This window comes from Emydura macquarii, unplaced genomic scaffold (genome assembly GCF_026122565.2).
Source record: "Emydura macquarii macquarii isolate MOO-44397 ecotype Brisbane River unplaced genomic scaffold, CSIRO-AGI_Emac_v2 contig_719, whole genome shotgun sequence".
In the NCBI taxonomy this organism is placed as follows: domain Eukaryota; kingdom Metazoa; phylum Chordata; order Testudines; family Chelidae; genus Emydura; species Emydura macquarii.
Window position 1 is genome coordinate 10,492,026 of NW_027130856.1, and position 27,168 is coordinate 10,519,193.

The 27,168-nt window shown below is 41.4% G+C and overlaps 1 protein-coding gene across 3 annotated transcripts in view; it reads left to right on the plus strand.

The window, feature by feature from the left end:
• Positions 1 to 369: 369 nt before the first annotated feature.
• ESYT2 (extended synaptotagmin 2) overlaps positions 370 to 27,168 on the plus strand; it is a 140,979-nt gene continuing 114,180 nt past the window's right edge. For all 3 annotated transcript variants that reach the window (XM_067542695.1, XM_067542696.1, XM_067542697.1), the window contains exon 1: positions 370 to 1,311. In XM_067542695.1, the coding sequence (XP_067398796.1) occupies positions 958 to 1,311 (354 nt within the window). In that variant the 5' untranslated portion in view covers positions 370 to 957. The remainder of the gene's footprint in view (positions 1,312 to 27,168) is intronic.

Below are 27,168 nucleotides of genomic sequence, written 5' to 3' on the forward strand. Positions count from 1 at the left end.
AGTGGGTTTCTGCCCACGAAAGTTTATTCCTAAATAAATTTGTTAGTCTTTAAGGTGCCAGAGCTCTCGCTGTTTTAATAAAAAAGAAGGGATTCAAAAATTTAACAAATGGGGGGGGGGGGGGGGAAGAGGAAAGGGCACTGAATACCCTTTGTGGCCAGGGCACCATTTGGAGTACAGCCAGCCCTGCCTCCCCCTCGGTGTCAGGCCCCAGTTCCCTTCTCCATTCCGGCAAGATTGGCCTTTGATCCTCTGATTATTACACCAGAACCACCTGAAGGAACCTAGGATGCTGTGCCTGCAGGCGGGGGCGGAGTTGGACAGCTCTGGCTGGCTCCCAGGAGCCTTTGAAGGAAGCATGGAAGTGGTGTGAGGCAGAGGCACTGTTTGGCTTTGCACGCGGGACTGGCCCAGAGCCAGCTTCAGTGATGGTGCAGCTACAGCCCCCCTCCCAGAGCCCCGGTGCAGAAGGCCTAAGGGAGCCGGCCCTGCCTCCCAGCAGGGCGCCAAGGGTCCCACGTGCTGCGCGTCCCGCGGGAAGGCCGAGGCGGGTCCCTTGTTTTGATGTTCACCGGGGCTCAGGCCCGGGGGACAGGCTTGACGCGGCGGCGGGCGCTCGCTCGGGCCCGCCTCTCGGGAGGGATCGGTCGGGTGTCCCGTTCGGCGCCAACAGACGCGGCAGCAGCAGGCTGAGGGAGACGGCGACAGGGCGACGCCCCGCAGCGGGCAGGCGACTCGAGCGGACGGGTCTGCGGCTGGGCCGCGCCGTTGCGCCGCCCCTCCCTCGGCGGGCTGGGCCGCCGCCGCCGCCACTCGGCACCCGGAAGCGGGCGGCCGTTGGTGTCAGTGAGCGGCGAGCGGGGCTGAGCGCAGGATGCGAGGTGCCGCCGCCCAAGCCCTGCCCCTCTGCCCGCCCGGAGCCAGCGCCCGAGGAGCAGCGGCCGCCGCCGGCAGAACATGAGCGGGTCCCGGGCCCAGCAGCCCCCCGGCGCCGGGTCGGGGCCAGACCCCGCCGTGGCGGGCAAGGCAGCAGCCGAGGAGCCGGTGCCGGAGCCTCCCCCGATGCTGAGCGTCGACGTGTCGGGGCTGGTGTCGCAGTTCGCGCGGAGCTTCGCGCTGATCTTCCCCGTCTACGTGCTGGGCTACCTGGGGCTGAGCTTCAGCTGGGTCCTCCTCGCCCTGCTCGGGCTCTTCTGGCTGCGCAGGCACCGCGGCGGCAAGAGCTCCCGCCTGGGCCGGGCCCTCGCCTTCCTGCAGGACGAGGAGCGGGCGGTGCGGCTCAGCGTCTCCTCGGCCGAGCTGCCGGCATGGGTGAGTCACACCAGCCGGGCCCCTACCTGCCCGCCCGCCCCCGGGGGAGCGACACTCCCGGCCCGGGGCCTGTCGCCGCGGTAGGACCTGACCACGTGGGGCAGTGACAGACACCCCGGGCCGGGATCGGGCACCTTCCCGGAGGGAAGAGACAAGCCAGGCTAGAACCTCTCCGTGACTGGGCTGGGTGGGGGGGAGAGTCCGACTTCCTTGAGGCTTCTCTGCATGAGGAGACACACACCCACCACCTGCCAGCGCCCCGAGGGTCCCCGCCCTAGTGCTTGCTCCTCTATCCGTGACTCCGCCGCTTTCTGGTGAGGGGTGCTTCGCTCATTTCCCCCGGCCGGGCGATAGCACCCGACCTCTGCCCCTTGGCCGCCTACCTGTCCACTCGCTGTCTGTCCCCCCACCCTCGCTTCCTTGTGAGCAGCCCTGCTCTGCCCACCTTTTTATTTGCTTCAGTCCTCAGACGCTTGTGCCCCGGACAAGATCGTCTCCCTGAAATATCCCATCCCACCCTGTTCCAGTTAATACCTGTGCTGAGCATGAAGCGGTCACTGCCTTCTGCTGACTTGGAATTTACATTTATAAGCAGGGGTTGAACCTTTCATGGCTGGAGTTTTTTTGCAAAGAAAAAATTTAGTCCAGATTTCTAGCTGTCTAAACTGGTGTACACATCTTAGCCTTTTACATTAGTTTAGAGGAAATAAAGAATCTTTAAGATATAAATCTCATGCTTCAGACAAATCCCTTGAGAGTACATTTTCTAAAAAAAATCCAACACTGAGTATGAAACTCCAGCACCACTACACAGCTTAATTTTATCATGATTGGAAAAATTTTTCTTATTGAAAATTGACTAGATGGATGAGGTTTTGTTTCTGGCAGTTGGCGGTCGTGCCATGAGGACTGACCTAAGATTGTTTGGGTAACCTTCTGTGCATTTACTGATTTTTTTTTTTGTTAAAGTCTTTAGTGTTTTTGTAAGCCGCACCTTAATTTGGAATTGGCAGGCTTTCTAGCACTTCATGAGAACTATAATATGTATTATCTGAAGACAACATTTTTTCAAACTTTAGGTAGACTGGGTTTTTGTCTAGTAATGCCTTTAAATCTTAAATATTTTAAGAATTGCTTATACAGGATTACCTGCAAGCCACACAGCAATGTCAAGGGACCTTCCAAGCCCCACAAAATTACACCCCTCCCCTCCCCATTCCTTCCTGGACATTGTCTCTACATCTAATTTCTGTCCTCACAGTCTACATATCACACCTCTGGTTTGGAAAGATTAACTGGAAATCCACAAATCTACTTTCATGTGACTCCTTCCTCTGACAACTACTCTTCTCTCTATTCCTCTCTATCATAGACATCCACACTTGCCCCATACATACTTCTCAATGACTGCATCAAGCTGAGGATAAGCTTAAATATACACATGTAGTCTTGTTTTTTGCTTTCATTTGATCAAATCTTTATATTAAAACATCTAAATCATTGCTATCTGATCTGTTCAAAACTAGGAAAAGGTCTCTTTATTTGTTAAGTAGTACAATAGAGTGAATTTTGTAGGTGTTTCAGAGAAGACTAGTGAGAGAGGACTGTGGCAAGTGTTGGAAATTTTTAAACATCCATAGTTTTTGTAACTGACTTGCCCTGTCCTTTTTATACATTGTAGCCTAGGATTAAATGGAAGCAGTAGACTAGTTTTGAAGTTGGGGTGTGTGCATTTGGAAGCTTGGTTAATTACAGGAAGCAAATTTCAACTTTAACTATGCAGCATGGTCAGTTTTACTCCATAATCTAATTTGCTGTTAGATTTCTGTATAGAAAGATGCGAATAGTAACTACATACAGATAGTAAGTCTTTTTTGGTCAAGATTAGTGTTGCATATTTTAGTTTTTTGCACTATGGCATGCTTTGTATAGGCACTAGAGAAAATGGCATTTATTTCCCCATGTGCGTGGACTGAAGACCTAAAGCTTTGGAAGTGGGTATCTTGATGTTATTAGCTTGCCTACATAATGTCTGGCCATTAGAAGTTTGGAATTATACTTTGTAGGCTGTTGGAGAAATGAAATTCTAGTGGATAGCAGAAGTGCAGCTAATGTTGCAAAAATAGAATTAGAAACACAGTTAGATTTAATGCAGTATTTTTTTCTCAAATAAAATTTTTCATTGTCAAATAGAACTCTTCATCCTAATTGCAAATCACTGGCTTGTTTTTAATCCTGACCTTCTGTAGTGATTGATTACCCATGACTTTCAGTCTGTGTGAATGCAGCACATGAATATCTACTGTAGGTAGTTTTGATAGGAAGACCAGCTGAAAGAACACCTATAAGGTGCTCAAATTTTCCGGTCACAAGTGCTAATACAAATAGTTACTGCATAGCATGCTCCTACAATGCAGTGAGAAAGCAGCTTTTCTATCTGACAGATACCTACAACATGACATTTTCCTTGGGAAATGTATTTAATGTGTATTAGTAAACCTTCATTTGTTCTTCTTGTCTAATCAATTATCTGGCTTGAATGTAAGGAATCTTGGTCCTTTTTCATCTTTCAGCATTCTATATTCCAGATAGATGTAATTATGGTGCATTTTATCCATGAAGACAGAAGGCCTACTGAGATTGAATGACCACATTCCTAAAGTCAGAGATGTTCCTTAAATGGGCAAAAGCACTTGCTGCCACAGTCAATAAAATAAGCTTTATGGGAGTTCTTATTCTGTGTTTTCCTCCCTCAAGTAATGTATCCCAAAATATTCTTTCCCTCATCTCTTTCTTCACTTTACAGACTTTTGAGGGTCATTCATTGCAGGTGCTATTCCAAAATGAGGACACTTGGACAAGACACTGAATCCACTGCCTTATAATTATCCAAAGGAGTTGCATCTCAGTCAGAATCTCACATTGCAGGGCATTGCATTGTCTGCAGATCACTGAAATAACGAGAGAATATATTTCCTTAACACTTGAGGCTTACTACTGTTATGGGACAGAAGATGAGTCAGGGAGAGCATAGAATAAACTTTCTATTAAAAATAACCTATAATCCTACATCTGAATCATTTTTTAAATTCCATTTATTCTACTTTTGGTATACACTACTGCAAAATTGAAACCTAAATGGTGGGTAAGAATCCTGCTTTAGCAATATGTATTGAGGCAATGTAATAGTGCTTTGCATTGTTAATTTAAGCAAGCAGTTGTATGCTGAGGATGTTAACTGCTGTGTAAACTGTGACCTGAAAGTAATGCTACTCTTCTGTTGAAATATACCTTTTCTAGATAAGGTGAACGAATACTATCTTGTGATCGTAGTTCACTTTGTTTCTGTAACCATGTGGTCAGATAGTGGAAATACATATTTTTAATACACAAAAATAAGTTCATTGAACATTAGCAGGATTGCATTACTGGAAGAAGTAGTTCTGATCCATTTTAAATGAAAATGTACAATGTTAAAAGAAACAGTAGGATACTATTTTATTATCCTTAGATAGTTAGGCATCATGTTTTTTCTTTGTTTCTAATCTTTAATGTCTTTTTTTGGGCATCAGCATTCTCATTGTGAACACAGCCTGAAATGGAGTATAGAATAACTTCTTTAAAAAGAGTAGGATCCACTAAAGTAATGAACACACTAAAATCTAGGTAAAACTTTTGTATATGTTTTTTTTATTGGGAAGTTGTCAGTGATTCACACACAGTTTCCAAGTCACTAGTTCTGGTGTTTGTTTAAGTAGGAGTAGGACTGTGGCTCAAAATGCTCTTACAAGCAAGGACAATACTTCTTACCCAGCATTGTGAAAGGATCTGCAGTCTTCAATACAAAGAAAAGCAATAGTTGAAGAATTTCACTTTGGAGATGGAAAGTTGGACTTTCCTCCAGTTTGTTTTAAAAGACCAACGTCCCGCTGTGCTTTGTATTGTCAAACAGATTGACAGGATTTCAGACTTAGAAATAACACCTTTCCCTACCATCCTACAACACCAAAATAATCCTTACCTGATTCTAAATTTAATCTTTTTTAAGGTGACTGTCTCCCTGTTATCAATAGGGACATATAGGCAGGCATTTGACTGAATTAATTCCGTGGATGAGTGAAACTTTGCTGCTTTTTTTCAGCTCATAGCAATGAAACAGGATGACAGAGGCCTGGTCTACACTGGCGACGTAGGTCGACGTAAAGTCACTTACGTCGACCTGCGTCTACACTGGCACCACTCTTATTTCGAATTGTCGCCTCGAAAATTGACTTAATAAGACCACCTCTGCAAGTGGCATAGCGCCTAAATCGAATTTGTTAATTCGATTTAGTGTCAGTGTAGACACAACTTCACTTAAATTGAATTTATTGGCCTCTGGGAGGTATCCCACAATGCCCCGTTTTGACCCCTCTGGACAGTTGCACTGTGCTGCTCTGTGTTCATGCTACCAGGAAATGTCCCCTCCCCTCAAGCCCTGGGAAGACTTGAATTTTCATTTCCTGTGCTGCCAACGTGGACAGAGCTTTGTCACTGTTCTCTGCATGGCTACTGCAAAGCCCAAACGCGCTCCAGCATGGAGTCAACCAGAGGTCTTAGACCTCATCGGTCTGTGGGGCAAGGAGTCTGTTCTGGCTCAGCTCAGAGCCAGCATAAGGAATCTGGACATTTATGGGAAGATATCCCAAGGCATGCTGGAGAAGGGACACGAGGGATGCTCAGCAGTGCCGCGTGAAGTTCAAGGAACTGCGTGAGTCATATCAGAAAGCCAGGGAAGCTAACAGCTGTTCTGGCTCCTCGCCCAAAACATGCCGCTCCTAAGATGAGGTGCATGCAATTCTTGGTGGCGATCCCACCATGGTGCCGCCCCACAGCATCAATACCTCCGCTAGGTCACAGTCCATGGACAATGATGAAGACTTTGTGGACGAGGAGGAGGCTGAGGAGAGCAGGCTGCATGAGAGTGTGCTGTCCATTCTGTTACGAGATTTGCCCTTCACCTTGGGGTATGCTCATTTATTAGGGTTACCTTCCTGGAAGAGGGGTGTGATTCTAGGGGTGTGATTTTACTAATGTACTGCTTGTGTTACTTGTGTGTTCATAGGACTACAAGCCCCCTCCCAATGGAGCTATCCTGCAGGACCTAAGGTTTTCAGGGCTGGGTTCCTCCAGCACCAGATTCAAATAAACCCCCCCACAGATACACACACATTTTAGATTAACTGAGTGCGTCTGAGCAGACCGGGCTATCAGCACTGTCAGCTGACCCCTTATATGTCCCTGAACTCAACAGGCTGGGTGACACCACACTTTCAGTGGTTACCTGTGTATGCTCCTTTGCAACGCACCAGAATAGAGCAGGCTGGGTCCAAACAGCATCTTTTTGACTATTCCCCTTAATTGCCCCTTGGACTCAATCAGGCTGGGTCAAACAGCACTTGAGCTGCACCCTCATTTGCCCCTGGACACCATAGGCTAGGCAGAGTAGCACTTCCTGGCTGTCCCCTTCATATGCCCCTTCACACCACAATTGTTCTAGCAGTAACCCCCTTGATGAGCAAACCCCATAGGATTTTTGGGCACTCCAGAGATCTTTGGCTTAAGTAAGAGAAGCGTTACTACAGAGCAAGATAGGGACCAAGGACACAAAAGAATAAAATAAAGTTTGGAGAGAGAGAGAGAGAGAGAGAGAGAGAGAGGCAACCAGCTTGATTATAACAGTTATTTTATTGCTAGGTATAAAACTTATGATACTAATAGTAATACCATACAAGGAGAGAAAAACCATCAAACACTTACAGTACTACACAATTACGGTTGGGGGTATTGGAGAAAGCTATCCCAGGTTTGATTACAAAAGTAGAAAGTTATACCTGGACTGAGAGAGAGAGAGAGAGAGAGACAAGTTGTGTTGGGGGAAGAAAGGGGGGAGGGGAGGTTGATCTCACCGCTCCATGCCATTCAGAGGTTCCCAGGAACAGGCTTGTCAGTTCAAGGTCTGGAGGGCTTTGAGTCTGGCAGAGCCCCCAATACGATCAGTCAGGAAGAGAAGACAGGTTACAGTGGAACTTATGCAGAGTTTGGATCCAAGCATCAGACCAGAGGTTTGAGCTTTGATAGGGGATTTGTAGATGCCAGGTTTGTTTATGGATAAACAATGTCTGGACAAAAGGAGCTGATCATTCCTGGAAGGGCGTCTTTCCTTGAGAGAGAGCTCACAATGCAACCAGTTTTCAGTGTTTTGCATATCAATAACTAGAATGGTCTGATAACTGTGGAGCTGGATGTGTACAGGAGTTCGGTTACATCAAGAGCAGGGATTTCCCAACATGCAGTGCTTCCCTGCTTCAGCAATCCCAGAGTTCAGCGCGTTCCCTGCTGTACCAGTCCCAGAGTTCAGTGCGTGTTCCATCTTCAATGTAGATGAGGCTTCTGTTCTCCATTCATGTGCTAACTGAGATGCTTATGAGGCATGGGGAGTTGTCTCACCCTTGATGGGCGGGTTTCAGTTGTGTCTCCTGCCTTTTCATATTCAGAATGTCTTTGGTTTCTGGTTCAAGCAGCCTGCAGGGTGGTGGGAGGGGGTGGTTATTCAGGTGAGCAATTGGGGTTTTGCTCCCTGGTTCCCCAAGAACACAGAGCTGCTAGGTAACAGTTCTCCCTGAAAGTCAGGACGTGTTCCTGACTCCAGAGCAGTCCAGCAGCACAGAGGACAGCACTAATGATCCTGTGGAAGGCACATCTGGTGAGATTTTTTTCTTCTTAGGAGTTTTGTCCTTTTATATTGGGTGGGGGCACAAAGGGGATTTCAGGCATTTCGGTGACTGTATTGCGGGGTTACCTAGGGAACAGTTTATTTATGTGATGAGACATGCTACGTTTATCATCAGTTGATATCTCACGGAAACTTTCATGTATGTAATCTGTTATCCTTCGCAAGAGTTTTCAGGGGAGGGCTGCCTTGTTCCTCCCTCCGTGGTAAGATACTTTGCTGCAATCAAGGGAGCCTGCATCATGACGGAACACTGCTGGTACCCCGCTGCTTCTTTGTTTTAAGCAGAGACTCCCTCCCCCCCCCCCCCCCCATGCTCTCCGCAGTTCCTCTCTGTAAGGGTTTAAAATACCAGCAGAGACTCCCCCTTCACCAGCCGTCCTCAGTGCCTCTCTCTGTAGGGGCACACTATGCATGTTAAATACTTGCAGAGACTTCCCCCCACCCCCGCCCCCCCACGCTCTCCGCAGTTCCTCTCTGTAAGGGCACAGCAAGCAGACCCTTCTGGGATGTCAGGAATGGAATGAGGCTCTGTGTTTACCCTGTGCACTGCAGAGCAAAAAGCGTGGTGGCTCACCTTGTCCCAGAATATGGACATGGACAGGGAGACTCGCAGAGAAATGATGGAGCATGATCACAGTACCATGCAGGAGATGCTGCGAATCATGCAGGACCAGGTAGACATGCTGTAGAGGCTTGTGGAGCTTCAGGAGGAGCAGAGGAAGGACAAAGTCATGCTGCAGCTCCTCCATAATGCTCCTCGACCGAGGGCTTTAGTGTCCGCCCCCGCCCCCAGCCGGTCTCTGAGGAGACTGGCCAGGCTGCAGTACATGGTCTGGAAAAAAGTGCCCGCCTGCATATTAGAGAACAGCCCCGAATTACGAAATACGCACACATCATGCACCTTCCCAGACCACCCCACATAGATGTTGGTGAAATGACCCCTGTGATCCATAGGGATCATGGAAAAGTACCCCTTGCAGTTTATGTACTCGGTTGTTAGGTGGGCAGGCGCTAAGATAGGGATGTGCGTCCCATCAGTGGCCCCCCTGCAGTTTGGGAACCCCATCATGGCAAACCCCTCCACTATGTCCTGCACATTTCCCAAAGTCACTATCCTTCGTAGAAAAAGTCTGTTGATGGCCCTGCACACTTGAATCACGGCGATGCCCACTGTAGATTTACCAACTCCGAATTGATTCCCAACTGAGCGGTAACAGTCTGGGGTTGCCAGCTTTCACAGAGTGATGGCGACTCTCTTCTCCACCATCAGAGATTGTCTCAAGCAAGTATTCATGCGCTTCAGGGACGGGGCCAGCGCCGAGCACAGTTCCAGGAAAGTTGCCTTTCGCATACAAAAGTTTTGCAGCCAGTGATCATCATCCCACAGCTGCATAACGATGCGGTCCCACCAATCTGATAAGCTGCGATGTATTTGTAACGCTCACAATTATAGTGCAGAGTTGAGCTGGTTCCATGTCTCTGCAGCAATGGCGAGCATGGGGAGTAAAAAAACGACGCAAAAATACTTTTCCTGTTTGTTGGGGGGGAGGGAAAGGAGAAGGTAGGGGGAAGCAGTGTTGCATCATGGGACGATGACACTCATCCCAACAGCCACCGTGGCTAGTTGCACTGTGGGATAGCTACCCACATTGCACCGTTTTGCAATTCGAATTAAGAGTGTTCAGTGTAAACGCAGGAGACCTGCGCAAACAGCGTAGTGTAGACACGCTGCTGCGACTTCTAAAAATCAGCTGCTGAAAGTTGACTTAAAGTAAGTTGACTTCACTCGGTAGTGTAGACATGTCCTTAGTCTCTGAGATTTTTCGCAGATTAATAGCATTTTGTGGCCTGGGAAGGGAGGCATTGCAACCCTGCAATCTCTGATAGCAATCAGCAGAAAAGTACTTTAAGAAGAAATGTTAACATTATTAACCATTTCAGCATGAAAACATTTAAATCACAAATACTTTATCGGTATAGCCAACTGATCAACTTCAAATGATTCTGAAGCTTAAATGTTTTCGATCTTTGTAGCAAAGATAATGAGATGTGAAAAGCTTAATTGCAAATTTCTGAAACCATTTTGCCATCTTTGTCTACATGAAAGTTCACAGTTTAACTAAAGTGTGTTTATTTCTGTGTAAGAATGGTTTGTTGTTTACCTTAAACAGTGTCATCATCTAATTAAAATTAAACTAAAATAAGTGTTTACACAGTGGGTTTGGATTGCATCTATTTAAAGTAAATCAGTTTAAAATAACCTGATGCATGTTTCTTGCATAAATAAGCCAAGAGTGATGCTTTTAGTATTCAGTGAGGCTGCAGTTAGTGTTGCCTTACTTACTAAACTACAGTGCCACCATGATAGTTAAATGGAAAGGACACTTGTATATAATTATCAACATGTATTAGTTTTATGAGGATGTTCCTAAACTAATGTGTATAGCTACAATGTATTTAGAAAGTGTATTTAGTTTATATTCAAGAAAGCATTGGTTCAGAGGTGCAAAGTGTGTGACCTGACTTCAGAGGACGTATATTTAAATATCTATTTGATCTTAAATATTGCTAGATGAACAACAAACATTAGTTCCTTGCAAGAGGGGGTGAAGATGGATCATGCTGCTGGAGAAGAGCATATCTAGCTAAAAGTATAAAGCATGTCTTTTCATAAACTTTCTGTTGGTGTGCCACAGTTATTTAATCTTCTATTTTGGAATAAAATATATCTTGTTTTTGTCAAACACTTCAGTTTGATTCGACAGTGAAGATGATGGATTTATGACAAATTAGACAATCTTACTTTAGTCCTATTAGCACTACTGACCAGTATGTCTATGGAAGAAAAAACCCAACACTTTTCTACTTATGGATGCAGCAAGTCTGATGCAGAAGTTAATCACAGAAATGGAATCCCACAGTGCCATTTTTGTTACTTCAGAGTATAAAGAGACTTCACTTAAATTTTCCTATACCCAGCAACATGAAAAGACAGAAAACAGAGGGCTACTTATAATACCGCTTGATGCTGCTGTTATCCTAGATATAGCAGGTCCAGGAGACTTATTCTAAATGCCAATACTCAGAAGTTGGAGGCTGAATTATAAATGTCATGGTAAAGTTCTTTGGTCAGATCTAAGTATAAAATGTGTCCATGTAAATTTGAACTTGCCTAAAAAGTGATGGTTGGCCTAATATTTAGCTATAACTAATCAGTTTGTATGACTGGTATTGCAGACACTTATATAGACAGCAAGATTACACGTGGGAAGTACGAAAGACTAGCAAGAACAGAGTAGCAAGTCAAGGGAATTAATAGAGAATTAAGAATGAACTTGTTTTCTTTTAGCCAACATAGTTTGACTCCCCCTCCCCCCCTTCAGAGCTGACTTTTGATCTAACTTCCAACTTGTATTAATTTTTTAAGAAGGAGAGACGCCACACCATAAGTCTTACCTTCAGTAGCTTTAATAAAGTTTTGGTTCAGTTTGAGTGCAGGTGTTTAAAAACAGCGTAACTAAGGTATAATAATGCCAGTGCTAACTAGTATCTCATCCATTGTTCGCTTCCTTTCTGATTTTAGGCATAGATTCAGGAGGGTACTTAAGTATCGTGAAATCTGCATAACAATATCTAGGTGTTCAAGGAGCCTAGAAAAATCACAGGAACACGCTGCAATCCACAAAGCCTCAGTTAAGCACGTAGGCTCCTATACAATGCATGGGGAGAGATAGGTGCCTTAGACATTCCCAAAGCCAGCATGCTAGGTGGGGAGCTGCCTAAATGAGTCAATGGGAGATAGTTAGAAGAGGGGTAGGTGCTATCTCTCAGGGAGATAGATGCATGACAATTACCTAGTGAAGAGGAGAGACTATTGGAATGGAGTGGGCAAATGCCCCATTGAGATGTCAGAACTTGTGGGTGGTGGAGGGATCAGTTAATTTGTACATTATAGTTAAACTTGTAATGTTATGCTGTCAGATCTGCAGTCTCTTGGGTTCTACCATTTCAGCTGACCTGTTATCTGGATTTTTTGCAACTAAGTAGGTTAACACTGAAAATTAACCAAGCCATTTTTAAATTTAACTGTCACAAAAACTGGCCCGTAAATTAAAAAGCTCATTTACATAACATCTTTTAATATTTGCTTAGTTCTTTAAATGCACTAGTGGTGACTTTGAGCAAATGATGGCTCCTTCTCTTGTAGAGATGACTTGTGGGAGGTACTGGGACTAATTTAAAAAAAATGGTATATGTGCCTATCAGCCAAAATATAGTATTAAAATTCTGTGCAGTGAACTGTTAAAACATAGTTTATCTAGTAGAAATCTTTTCACAAAAATAACCTTTAGAAGAATTTAGAAGAATAGCGTTCCCTTCCAATGAGTCAGTGCATTAAGTTTTTCCATTGTATGCTGCTGTGACTGAAATTCTCATCCACAGTTAAACAAAGATTTGAAAACTGAATTAGAGGTTCACAGTTAGCTGAAGCAGTCTAGAATTATGTACCATGAAGTTGTTACTAGAAATGTGAGACTGTAGTTTTACTTTGGCTGAAAATAACTGTCACATGATGAGTATTAAGCTGTCACTTGACTGTCCTTATCATATAGCAGCATGGTTTATGTTTCCATTAGTTCAGACAGCCCCTTTTTGTATTAACAGAAATAATTTGATCAAATATTTCCAATAGAACATAATTCTTAATAAAATTATTGGTACAGTTTACATATATATTTAACACTTCTTAATGAAGATATTAACTACTGTGGGACCTAATGCAGATCTCTGCAATATCTCATTAGACTATTGTTTTCATAACCTTGGTTTACATTTCTTCAACCAGTTGTCAGTCCACATGAATGTCATTACTGAAGTCTATTTGAATTAAGATTTTGTGAGACATAGCATCAAATGCTTTATTAAATTCTGAATATGATAAATCTACTGCTTTCCCTTTGCCATTAACTGTCTGTCTTTAAAAGAAAAAGCAGATACATTTTTGTCAAGATGCAGATTCATCCCACTTTTAATTTTAAACAACCCAAAGAAACACCAGTGCATGAAGGAAGCTGTAAAACATGTTTCAGATGGGAGCAATTGAACCAGTGCTGCACTGAGAAAGCATGTTAAAGGTTATAATCCACTCTGTTTCTAGTGTCTAGAGAAGTGGAGTAGTTCTCAGTCTAAAACAGAATAGTTTCCTGAAGAAACAGCAATTCAAGATGGAAATGCTCATGGCCAAGTTTGCAGCCATCAGTAGGTGATGCTTAGATTTGAAGGAAGGTTCTCTTCACATCCATATTTTAGTTTATCCAAACACAAGTTCGTTCACTGTTTAAAAACTTGTGACATCTGCATATCTCAGTGCTAAGACTAGTAATGTGTATCCATGGTTATCTGCATTTCCTTTCTTTAAGTGAAAGATCTGTAGATCCTTTGCCCAACGTGGATTGGGTCTGTAGTAGTGATCAAACAAAGATGCAAATTGATATCCCAAAACTTCTCAGGAATTCTTGTCACATCCTGCTGTGGACAGAATGTTAACTATAAAATATTTTACTATTGTATCCCTGTAGGCAAATGAGTTTACTGTAGTTGTGGAAGATGTCTCAACTGGCAGGCTCATAGGGAGTAGCAACACATACTCTCCTCGCCTGCTGGTGGTGAACAGGTCTGATTCTGCCCCCAAGCTTCAATCAGACTGATATTATTTGTAATGGCTGTGTGAACCTATTATGTGAAGAAGGGAAATTTTGTTCCTCTGAACATAAACATTTCTTCTTTTGTTCAGAATATCTGCCTGCAGTATCTGCTTTCTGAACAATTGTATGCTAAACCCCTTTTTGTTCTGATATCTACTGATCTGACTTGTTCTGTATTGTACCTACAGGTATATTTAAGGCACCAAATTTTCTTTTACACACTGCTAAAGAAATTCTTTGTTTCATGAGTTTTTTTTTCATTAATTATTGAATGATGCATACTGAGATATTTACAATATCTATTACTCACCTCTCATATACTAACCCTCAGACAGTGTTTTTTCCCTTTTATATACTTTAACTTAAAAGACAACACCCCCATTTAAATGTCACAGGCAAACAACCAGGAGATACAACTTAGTATTTGATAGATGTGGATCTCTGTGTCATTTAACCATGTGTGCTATAAGGGACACTGCTGGGTGATTTTTTAAAAATTTGTGTTACAATATGAATGACTAAAACAGAGAGCATCCATCTAAGCCTCTGGCTGCCTTGGCAATCTCTCCTTTAAAATAAACATTTAAATAAACTATACAAATAATTTAACTTCATTTGTTTCTTTTTTGCCCTCTTTCTAGAGACTATGTAATTTGTGCAGATTTGAGACCATGTTAATATAAAATTATCTATCAGAACTGCTACTGTTCCCCATCTTGCTGATATTACATTAAAGTCGAGGGGGCTTCTTTTCGATTGCTGCCTTAATCAGTTGAGCCCTTAACTGTAAGGAGTTTAGTTTTTAGCTCTTTGACAAAATTGAAGGAGCTGAGTAAATTTTTTAGTTCATCAGTGTTTAACTGCAGAGTTAAAGGTTGCTTTTTCTATATAAAGAAAGAATCGGAAAAACATCCAACTTTTGAGGTCAAGTTATATAACTATGTCACTATTGGTCAGCCTAAGTAGACTGTCTTATTTTCAAGAGACTTATGGAAATAAGAACTTCAGCTACAGTCAATGTCACTTAAGCAGATTTGAAAATATTCCCTGACTGACCTGAAATAATCAGTTTGATTCACTGACTACAGTTTATCCCTGTGTTCAATAAATCATTTAGTTGTAAATGTGAAACATGTTTTGAAAAGGGAAGTTTATGTATCCAAAACATGTAAGGCTATTTTATATAATAAAAAATTTATTATTTTATATAATAAATTGTGTGTGCTATTTTGTGTTTGTTTAAATTCCAGTTACCATCCTAATGTTGTAGCTTGACACAAATTATAAGCAAAAAGTGAATGATCTAATAAATAGAAAATGGTGAATAATATATTACTTATCATACTAAAAATGTACAGTTAAGAATCTGAAATTAAGCTATATACTTGCTTAAATAAATGTATATAGTTACAGTGTACCCTCCTAGGTAGCAAAAAGATGTACCAAATCTAGTGTTAAAGCTCCCTTTAGTAGTATATCAACATGGGAAAGTCATGCCTGACCAACCTGATTGCTTTCTATGATGCGGTGACTTGCTCTGTGGATGCAGGGAAGGCGGTGGATGTGATATACCTTGACTTTAGCAAAGCTTTTGATACTGTCTTTCACAGTATTCTTATCAGCAAGTTAAAGAAGTATGGGTTGGATGAATGGACTATAAAATGGATAGAGAACTGGCTAGAGCATAGGGCTCAACAAGTAGTGATCAATGGCTCCATGTCTAGCTGGCAACCGGTCACAAGCAGAGTGCCCCAGGGGTCTGTCCTGGGCCGGTTTTGTTCAACATCTTCATTAATGATCTGGAAGATGGGGCAGATTGCACCCTCAGCAAGTTTGCGGATGACACTAAGCTGGGGGGAGTGGTAGATACCCTGGAAGGTAGGGATAGGATACAGAAGGACCTAAACAAACTGGAGGATTGGGCCAAAAGAAATCTCATGAGGTTCAACAAAGAAAAGTGCAGAGTCCTCCACATAGGAAGGAAGAATCCCATGCACAGCTATAGACTGAGGACCGACGAGCTAGGCAGCAGTTCTGCAGAAAAGGACTTGGGGGTAACAGTGGATAAAAAGCTGGATATGAGTCAGCAGTGTGCCCTGGTTGTCAAGAAGGCTAATGGCATATTGGGCTGCATTAGTAGGAGCATTGCCAGCAGGTCGCGGGAAGTGATCATTCCCCTCTATTCGGCATTGGTGAGGCCGCATTTGGAGTATTGTGTTCAGTTTTGGCCCCCCACTACAAAAAGGATGTAGACAAGTTGGAGAGAGTCCAGTGGAGTGCAACAAAAATGATTAGGGGACTGGAGCACAAGACTTATGAGGAGAGGCTGAGGGAACTAGGCTTGTTTAGTCTGCAAAAGAGAAGAATGAGGGGGGATTTGATAGCAGCCTTTAACTACCTGAAAGGGGGTTCCAGGGAGGATGGGGCTAGGCTGTTTTCGGTGGTGGCAGATAACAGAACAAGGAGCAATGGTCTCAAGTTGCAGTTGGGGAGGTCTAGGTTGGACATTAGGAAAAAGTTTTTCAGTAGGAGGGTGGTGAAGCACTGGAATGGGTTACCTAGGGAGGTGGTGGAATCTCCATCTTTAGAGGTTTTTAAGCTGTGGCTTGACAAAGCCCTGGCTGGGATGATATAGCTGAGGTTAGTCCTACTTTGAGCAGGGGGTTGGACTAGATGACCTCCTGAGGTCCCTTCCAACTCTAATATTCTATGATTCTATGTTTTAATGCTTGTATCAGCCAATGAGAATGCATCTTTCTTTAGAAAATAACTGAAGTACAAATGGAAAAGTTGATTAAAATTGATTTTTTTAAATCAAGGCTTTTCATCTGGTGATTTAAATTGCCTTGATTTAAGTCATTCCACCATGGGACTAACTATATCTGCAACTACCTTTTCATATTCCTCTGAACACTGTCATCAGTGGGGATGGGATGATACCTTGAGTTTTATTTTTTAATCTCAGATGCATGTATTAACTCTGGCTTTTACTCAAGTGTTGCTGCTAACCACCTTCTTGTCCCCACACTCAACTCTCTAACACAAGTTTGTTGCTTTCAACCTGGGCTAGCTGGCTTGTCTGGTACTAAAACCCATTTGAGGTTTACACTCAGGCTAGTAATCTGCCCACTTTGCAATGGGAATGCAAGTTAAATCATGTGAGTGCTGATAGTTTTCCAATACCTTCCCACAATTCCCTACCCCTTCTGTGCCAAGAAGGAAAGACAAAGTTCTTCCACGATTCACAGGGAAAGAATAAAGTGGCACAGTTTACCACAGCACAAAAGAATTATGGAATATGCCTGCAGAAGTCCTAGTGACACATGCAGGTGAGTGCAGCACCAGAGAGGACACAGTAACTCTGTTATGGCTTTGCAGTACAGCTGCTTAGCACCCAGGCTAGGCTAAGGTGGGAGCTCAGAACTGGGTGCTGATTATGTAAGTTAACTTTGCAGTTAAGAGTTCTTGACAGTAGGCTCTCTGCTGTGGAACACTTGTCAATATATAAGAGGCTGAACTAATGTATTGTCTCTATCAAAGTAAATTCAAGACCAGTCTCTGCAGTGCTTTTCCTTGCCTAAAGAAGGTCACTAAATGTCCCAGCAACATCTTCTGCATAACAAGCATCCAAGTAATCCTAAAGGAATGGTAATGTATTGCAATATGGTATGGAGAGCATATTCTAAATGAGACTGCAATTTTCAGTGAAAAAAGATGCCATCCTTTTATAAAATAAGCTTGCCAGTGTACTGGATGTGTAGTGGAATTATGGGGATTCCTTCATGTTTGTTCACCTTATGATATATTACTACCAATCCCTGTGACATGATACAACAATTGGATAGCACCGTACCTATTCAAAACATTGAGAAAATAAACATATATCCATAACGAACATATTTTTTACTAAAAATTTACCTATATCTCAGTAGCTACTTAAGTGGTCCTCATGATGTAATAGGACTCCCTGTACTTTCAATTTCATAAACACACAGACATATAGTAACGATATCAGTGTTGTATAGCGTTTAAGGGTCTCATCTATAGTCTATTGAAGTCACGGGGAATCTTTTAATTGACCTTATTGGCCTTTGGCCCAGGCCCTAAAACAATGGAACCTAAGTAATTTGCTGTAGAGACTGAGAAACCCATTGTGAATTAGGAAGTTTATTGATATAATACAGCATACTTTCAGAAAATGAATTCATTTATTTTGTCAATTATAGTTCAATTTTAATTAATATGGCATAACAAATGTTCTGTAATAGATGTACAAATAATTTTAGTAAGACTATATGACAGCATCTGCTACTAAATCTGTTGAGAAATGAGAAATGCGAGCAGTGATAGACACCTGCCTCTAGCCTGGATTTAGGGAGTTAGGGACCTGAGAGGGGTGGGGCTTATGATATACCACTCTTGCTATTAACTGGTTTAGGCAGCTCCCTGCCTAGCATGCTGGCTTTTGTGGATCCCATTCTTGGGTGCCTTTCTTTCCCCCTGGAGTATATAGGAAGGTTCTTCCAATTTTGTGGGTTCCATTGGATGGTTAGGTTCCTAAAAGTTAGCACTGCAACACCTAAGCCTTGGCCTTACTCTTCGACTATAAAACAAATTTTCTGAGAATTTGCAAGTAACTCTGTATCCATTAAGAAATTTAACACTGGGGGTTGGAATCTTTTGTCCTTAATGTTCCCAGTAGTGGAATAATGTGGACTCTTCATATTTTCCTTATGGTTAAAAATTAATTGAAATCTTGTGGATAGGTTACATTGGGGGAGAGAATTTCTTTAGGATTTCCTGTTCTTTGTAACTGGAAGTTTCTCTTTCAGCAGAAAACAAAAAATAGTGTTCTAACTCCGATAACTCCATGTAGAATTGCTCTAATTCAAAATGGCTTCTATCTTTCATTCTTAGTGGGACTGTAGGCTGCTTTTAGGCAAGATGTCTTCTGTCTCCATTCACCTGCTCCTCAATGTTCCTCTCTGACTCTTAACATCATAGGGGAAGGGCACAAATAATGTACCCAAATAACCTTAACTCTGCCTTGTAATGACACTGAAGAAATAAAAAGGAAAAACGTCATTTAAAAATCAATTAAATCTAATCGAGTACTACAAAATAGTAGTATGCCTTGATCATAATTGTATGGCTATTGCAAGGCATCACATCAGGGCAGAGTTAAAATTGGTTGGAAAAGTACATTAACTGTACATTTCCATACCTTAGCATGTCTAAATTTCCTGGGTTTATAACACGTGGTTGGGGGATAATTACAACATTCCTGTGATGTGTATTACCCTAAATTATTGATATATATTCTTGATCTTAGTTCCATTTTAATATAGTTTTTGTCCAGAAATAACAAACAAATCTTTCCTACTATGTCACTTCTTGTTAAGGGGAACATCATGAGCTTGAGATCTGGTCATTTAAAAAAAAACCAAACAGTTTCAGGTGCTATTCTTGCTCAGTCATGATATCAGTCTTTGGTTTTAAATTGTCACTTTCCTATTTTCAGCAATGTTTTTCTAGCCCCTGTTGCTATGTGAAAGACCCACACAGAAGCTGACTCTATACCAAAGACTAACACAAACAAAGTTGAATGAGGCTGAGAGGACTTTTCTTGAAGACCTTTCAGTTAGACAATACTGGTACCAAAAGTAGATTTAAAACCAAACCCTGCTGTAAGTGTGACTTTTCCTTTAGAGTATTGTAGTTATTAAAAGATAAATGTGCACAGAATGGCACACAAAATCTGATGCTTTAACTGGTTTCATATAAAACTTGCAGTGTAATGTGTATAGTGGAGTGATTTATCTATTGCATATAAGTTCATTGAATGAATTTTTCTGCAAAACATGGTTATTGTTATCGGGGCAAACAAATAGCTTCTGGAATAATTTAGCTGTGTCCCCAAAATGAGTGAGCAATTTTGCACTAATGTTGAAAAAATGTCATATTTTTCTTGAGTGTTCACTCCATGCCTGATTTAAAAAAAAAAAACCCACCACAACTCTCTTCTTGTACTGGTGTATGTAGGGGCAGTGCATAGGATGCATCACATTTCCCCCGATTTGCCTTTCTTCTTTAACTCTGTATCAATAGCTTCACCGTCCTTTTCACAGGAGGTGGGATTGGATCATTTACTAAATTCATCAAATTCACCTGAACCCCGTTGGTATGTACACAGGGTGGCTAGCCCTTGCCTCCTTGGCTACACTATTATTTTTAGCATACCATCTCAGATGAGACCAAGCACAAGTATGTGTGCATGAGCTAAGAATCAGAGTCGTAGCTCATAGTGTAGACATATCCTTACAAAAGAATGACCATTACACAAACTTGGTTTTAGGGGACTGAACAGTGTTCAGGTTGACCTTAAAGACTTGAAAGAGATGTCTTGCAAGAAATGGAATTGCTGCTTTTGAAACTGTCGTGGTAGATTCTCTTCCGCCCCCAGTAAGCTTCTTGAAATGTTTTTACTTCATGGTGTCTCAAATGAAGATTTTATTTCACTGGGGGATTCTCTAGACCCTTAAATGGCTGTGGCTCATCATATCAATAGCTGTCTATCAGTGAATAATTTTTAGAACTCTTAAGTGTTGATTATTTGCAAGATCTTCAGAAGACCCTTTAAAAGCTTTTCAAACAGTAGCCAGGAGAAGAGATAGCAAATGAGGCAATGTATCTGATCGAGGCAATGTTTCTCAGTATGTCTGTGGAACCTGAATGTCTGTTGTGTATTATGTTTCTAAAATGGTAAGAATAAGAAGCAAGAGAAGAGTTCATATATTCAACTTTTTTTCTGGTATGGCACATACTTGTTTTGAGTTCACCATCATATATGTATCAGGTGTACAGACATGACCATAATCCTCAACATATTGTGTTATAGAATGTATAACTGACTGCTTGTTTTCTAACCATAGCAAGCCCTTGGTTTGTTACAAAGAACAAGTGTGTGTTTTGTAACCAAGCTTCTGTTTTGTTAGTTACTCAGGGAGAAGAATGGTCTTCCTGATCCCTCTATTAGATGTGACAGGGTCTTGGTCACAGAACAAACACTTGTTCCTTGCAACAAACCAAGGGCTTGTTATGGTTATAAAATAATCCCTCAGTTATTGAGGGGAGATGAATGTAGACTTCAGACCTCCTAATTATTGACTCAAAACACAGGAATCAAAGTTAAACAGCATTAAAAGGGGCTTTAATTTTAGAAATAGCAATGAGATGTTTTTAAAAATCTTATATGCAAAATACTACATGAAATCAACATATAAACTGCTTGGTAAGCCACTCTTAAGGCTGATCATTAGAGTAGCAAAAATAATGTTTTGTGGTTCAAATCCATTGTTTGGCCACAGATACCTTGAATGGCCCAATTATCACCGTTCCTTTTCTCGAGTAATATTGAACAGGAGGTTGTGCAAACTGAGTTTTTGATCCTTGATGCTCTTTTCCTCCTGGTATTCTTCAAGCAGTAATGACATGCCATGCACCTTCTTGATTTGATAATTGAACTGGCAGTAGTATCTTCTAGGTTATGCAAGTTTGGGGAGTGTGCAGAGGAGTGTTTGGAACTGACATTCTCAGTTTCCAGTGGATTATTCTGTTGTAACACCTCAAGGTTTCCCTAGCACTTGGCTATTGTGCTACATTCCATCATAATTAAAAAATTTGTGTCTTTAGTTTTATCAATGTTCTGGTCCACAGAAGATGTAATAAGAAGGTTTAACTTAAAAGGAAATTTGTGTTCCAATGATTTCTGTTTACTTCTGTAAGGTACTAAAGTTAAAAAAGTTAAAACCCAAAAGTAAGACATATAGTAGGTAATTTGTTTTAAGAACACAAAATAGGGATGGTGGATCAGAGAAATTGCCTTCTTTTGTATGCTTTTCCTCCAAGCTTGCCTTTCTATTTTTTCTTTGGCACAATGATCAGTCTTCTTGCATGTCTGTAAAGGGTATAACACACCCTTGGCTCAGTTTAAATACTAAGACCTTATCTACACTGTGTTTTTAGCTACCTCTGTAGTTGCACCAGTGACCGTCCAGTGTATAGATACAATTTCACACTGCATTGGTATGTAAATTGTCTGTAGGCTGCCTTAGTGCTTTACTTGCCTTTGTGCAAGGAAACAATTTATGGAATTGTTTTTCTTAATGTAATACTGTACATACAGATAGTGCCTTAATGATATGCTGTAGCATTTTTTCTTTCTCTTTTTTTATCTTGCTGTCTCACCTATAATGGCAATTGCAAATTAAAATATGAAATTGAAAATAATCCTTCTATGTTCCAAATATCACCTTAGAGTGCTTGTGTTGGTTGGTTTACTGTTTGTGCATTGTTTCATCCTGGAGAATGATGATAGACTACTCAGTATTACTTTCTGGATCTCATATGCTAGATCCATGTTGCTGGGCTGTGAACACTGCAGAGGCGTGTTTCCATAAAATTTTCAATGAAACTAAACTGAAGTTCATAAAAATGTTTTTGGTATGTCTTCTAAAATATTGTAACACAAATATTAGGCCTAAAATCACAGATTAAACTCCCTTTTAACGTGTTGCACTACAACTGAATTGATACCAGATGGAGGGCATAGCTCTCATAGTCAGCACGTGAAACTGTAGAACTGCACTGTTGTTAATCCGGTTCAGTCAAAACATGAATGTGCAGACTTGCATAATTGTATTTGATCTGAATGCAAGAACTGAAACAGCCAGATTGTTCTCTGTGTTGTTTTTTTACATTGCAGATCGCTATATCTGTACATATTCAAGAATGGAAAAAAAAAAAAAAAAAAAAGCCATGCATACCTCAAACTCCTTCTAGAAAAGAAAAAAAAGTGGAACTAAAATTTGCATGCTAAATAATCACTCCTTTTTTTCCTATTGCATCCTCCTCTATTTTCTGCCTGTTCACAAAGCATGGACGTGTCTTCATACAAACCAGGCATGTTTTCCTGGGCAATCTGAATAGTAAAAATCTTATCTGTGTTCTACGGATCCAAAGATTTCTACAAAAATAAATAAAATCAAATTTACAAAACTTATTTTGAATTTCAGCAAGGTGTTTTTTGTTGTTTTGTTTTTAATTCATTCCTGTATAAATCTCATCTAAGAGCCGGATACTGACAAACTACTTAGAGGTTTTAAGATTTTCTTTGAAAAATGAAATGACAATTGACTGACAGTAAAGACCAAGTGGCTGTCATGCTGCTTATATGTGCTTTGACAGTTCCCTCGTGTAGCCAGCTCTACCACCATATTTTCAGTGTTGAGATACCACAGTGATAGGTACCTGACAAATATCTGAGCTAGAAGGTGCTTCTTTCTTGACTAGCAACAGCCTTGGTATTCAGTTTCTGGAGCGTTTATTTTAGCTGCCAAGTTGTGGAGGATCAACCACTGAGACCACACAACTCATTATTTTACATAAGGTGCACCAGATGCAAAGATGAGCCAGAGATGTCTAACACATGCTCATTAATCTACTACGATATGTAGTCTGTAGTTCTATAGGTATTAATTCCAATTTTTGTTATCTATATGCCATGTTACACAATTCTCTTCCCATGCTTCCCTTGCCCTTTGCTAAACATGCTCATGTCGGACATCAGTATTTAAAATAAAATTACTATTGCTGGGTGAGATGGGAAAAGGAGGTTGAATTGGAGCATCTTTTCCTTCCTTAGTAGTTACTCTTGAGATGTTCTGGTGCTCATTAACCGAGAAGTAATACAGTCTCCAGCAGAATATGCAAAAGATGGAGGAATTGACACTTTGGAAGATATGTATCGCAACCTGATAAAAGTAATGGAAATGAGTATTAACAAAAATTCTTGCTTTCCCTGTGTCAGAGGTTGGACATAAAACTCGTAGACAAAACACTGCTAATATAGCATGTCATACTAAGTGGAGCTTTGCAAGGTGCACTGAGGTGATATGGAATATATCCAGTATTATTGTTGGGTTTTATTTAGTCCAGTGTGCTCACTTTTCATCAGCTGTGAATGTTGGTGGTAAAGATTTTAAATGAGAGATTTAAATTCCTAGGTTGCCTCAGTTTAAAAAATGCCTGACACCATTTCTGATGCAACTGACCACTTAAAAGAATAATGAATCTTTTGCCTTTACTACCAGCTGTGGGTCAACAATGATGACTTAAAATATTTTTAAATTCAAAATCTTCCAGTCCCTGTAAAATCCACAGGATTGATGCTGTTTAGTGCAATTTTACACTCTTGACAGGCATGGTAGGTACCAACTTTTAAATCAGGTAATGATAATTTGGCTTTTGGCAGATTTGTCAGTAGCAGGAATATGAGTATAAGATACCAGTGCCTTGTATGTAATTCCATAAAACTCAAATGTACTGTGTGTAATATCCATTACTGTGCAGTTGGATTTCAAAGACATTTGGAAGAAATCTCTGTGGCTGTGGTGGTAGAGTTTTTTCCCCAAAAGAATCTCTTCTGGATGTCATGATAGTTAGAGTAGTGAATTGCTCAAAGACATTTGGAAGAAATCTCTGTGGCTGTGGTGGTAGAGGTCATGATAGTTAGAGTAGTGAATTGCTAGGTCTCAAACAGCACCCCACCTCATGACGTAGGGTTGTGAAGGTTATACATTAGCATGGATATACTGAAATTGTATCCTTGGGACCAGGACTTCCTTCAGTCTCTAGGGTCAGTGAGTACACTCCATCTCTGTACAGCTGCTAATCATTTCCATCCCTGGTGATAAGGCTTTGAGAACATTGCAACCACATGGAATTTTCTGGGTAAATTTATACTATTGCACACTTTCTTTTTTTTAAATTTTTACTTCAGAGAGGGATAGTGTTGATGGGTATAAGAAAAGTGAATTATAATCCAGTTCTTACCAGTTTGACCAGGAAAAAATATGAAGGTTTAATACAACTCTTAGGATGTACATGAGTGCCATCATGGGACTAATGTTAAATAGTTTTGAAACTATTTAACATCTGTAGAGAAAGTGATGGCTTTCTGGTTTTCTTCATGCCTGATTTCCAGGACTTGCGGTCATTAGTTCTCCTTTGGTTCTGACTTTCATGGCTAGCTTCCAGGAAATATAAGTTTTGGATCCAAATTAGATCCAAATGTTGTGTGACAGCTGTCTTTCTGAGATGCATACCTAATTAGCAATTGAAGTATATTGTCATAATAACTGCCTTCTTCTGAATTGCTCTAACTTAATGTCACATATAGATGGTGATGTCACACCTCTCACGTTCAGAGCACCTGCTTGTGTCTGGGTGCAATGTTGCAAGGATTTTTTCAGTCTAGCACCCTGTGTAATCATTCTGGAGTCACAATGGTTTGTCATTGTACATGTTCTAGCCCTTGGGCCAGGTCACTCAGTCCATTCCCTTTGTGGGGTTAAGAGAAAAGTCCCAAATAGGAAACACCAAAGTCTAGTGGCTTTTGAGCCTTGTCCTCAAACTCTATCTGGAGTACACAATACTTGGGTTCTCCTCCCATACCTTTCCTCTTGGTTTGGAGAAGGGTAAGGGAATCCAGCCCCACCCCCTTCTCAGGTTTCCAGCCCAATGACCCTGTTTAGGCTGCCAAGGACTGTTCCTTCACTCCCTCTGCCATTTTCCCTGCTGCTCCTACCTTTTGCCCAGCTTGTTAATGTCTTGTCCCAGGTCTCTGAATCCTGCTTTTCCCACCTGGAATCTATGGTTTCACACTGTTTTTTGGCTGCTGCAATGGTACTCCCCTATAAGCTGCTTCTAGCCTTTGTTGCAGCAGCTGAGCTATGATGAACAGCTCTATCTCTTGCCTCTTGTTCTTCAAGAAAGAACTAGATAAGTTCGTGGGGGATAGGTCCTTCAATGGCTATTAGCAAGGATGGGCAGGGGTGCAAACCATGCTCTGAAGTGTCCCTAGCTGCTGTTTGCCAGAAGCTGGGAATGGGTGACAATGGATGGGATCACTTGATGATTACCGGTTCTGTTCATTCCCTCTGAATCATGTAGCATTGGCCACTGTCGGAAGACAGGATACAGGGCTTGATGGACCATTGGTCTGACCTAGTATGGCCGTTCTTATGGATTACTCAGTCTTTCCCTCCTCTAAGCAGGAGTTTCCCCGTTAGTCCTGTCTCAGGAGCTAGGGTTATGCCTCGGGCCTCTTTGGCTCAGGTTTGCCAGTCCTATCCTGAAGCTGGGGTTGTGACTTAAGTCAGCTCACTTTGCTAGTTCTCTTCAGCTGAAAACCCTTCCAAATTAGCCTTCCATTCTGGAAGGTTCAGCGGACTGGTCTTCTCCTGTCAGTGCCTGTCTCCTTCTCCCTCACAGCAAGCCTTTATGCTACTCCCCTTCTCCCAACTCCTTTACAGTTGGTTGGGTGAAAGGGGAGCCTTGCCCCTCCTTCTCCGTAAGGTTTCAGTCCCTTATATATGCAATGTCTGGATTCCTTCCTCAAGCACTGTTCATTCCCAGAGCCCTTAGATCCCTATATATATCTATTGGACCTTTCTGAGCCCTTAATGCACCATGCCAGGTGGTGGGGTGAGCTGACCAGTAGACCTACTGCCCTTGATGGTGGACTACTCCATCACAGATGCATAAACCTTTTGTCTATTACACGTTCTTTATATAGTTCTAAATATGAATCTGCTTCTTTATGTTCCCTTAGGTCTTCAAAAGCCTTGTGACAGATGTCAAAGTTAATATTGTTAATAGAATTTGTTTTGTTAGACCAAGAACTATACTGAGCACCAAAATTAAACAGTTTCTGTTTTTATATTCCAACAATCTAATTTTCTTAAAATAAGATAATTAAAATAACCTTAATTTAGACCTCCCCTCACACCTAAAGGAATTTCAGAGCTGTTCATCTGTATTGTCTGTATGCATTACACATTCTGAGTGCTAATTTGTTTCACATTCATTCACTATTGATAAAAAGGCCAAGAGCAATATATCATTGCAGATTTATTTTTGTCAGGAATTGACTTTGCTCCCTCAGTTATGATCTCAGAGTTAGAAAATATTGTAAAATCAATTAACTGGTTTAATAAATTTACAAAATTAAGGGCCACTCCATGATTGGTGAAAACCCTCTTGCATCTTTCTTAAAGCTTTAAGATGCCCACAATTTTGCAGTGCTTACTCTTTGAGAATGCAGAATGGATGTTCAGGTAAATCTGTAAGTTTGAGTTATAACCATTTTTTGTGGTTCAGACTTCTTTGTTTTGATTACTGTAGCAAACAATACTGACTTGGAGTTCTACAATCTGCAAGATAACTGTAAGGAATAGAATGAGGCCACATTTTAGGGAGTGGAATAAGAGTGAAATTGGAATTCATTTACGTTTTGTTTGGCTTCTACTTTTATAT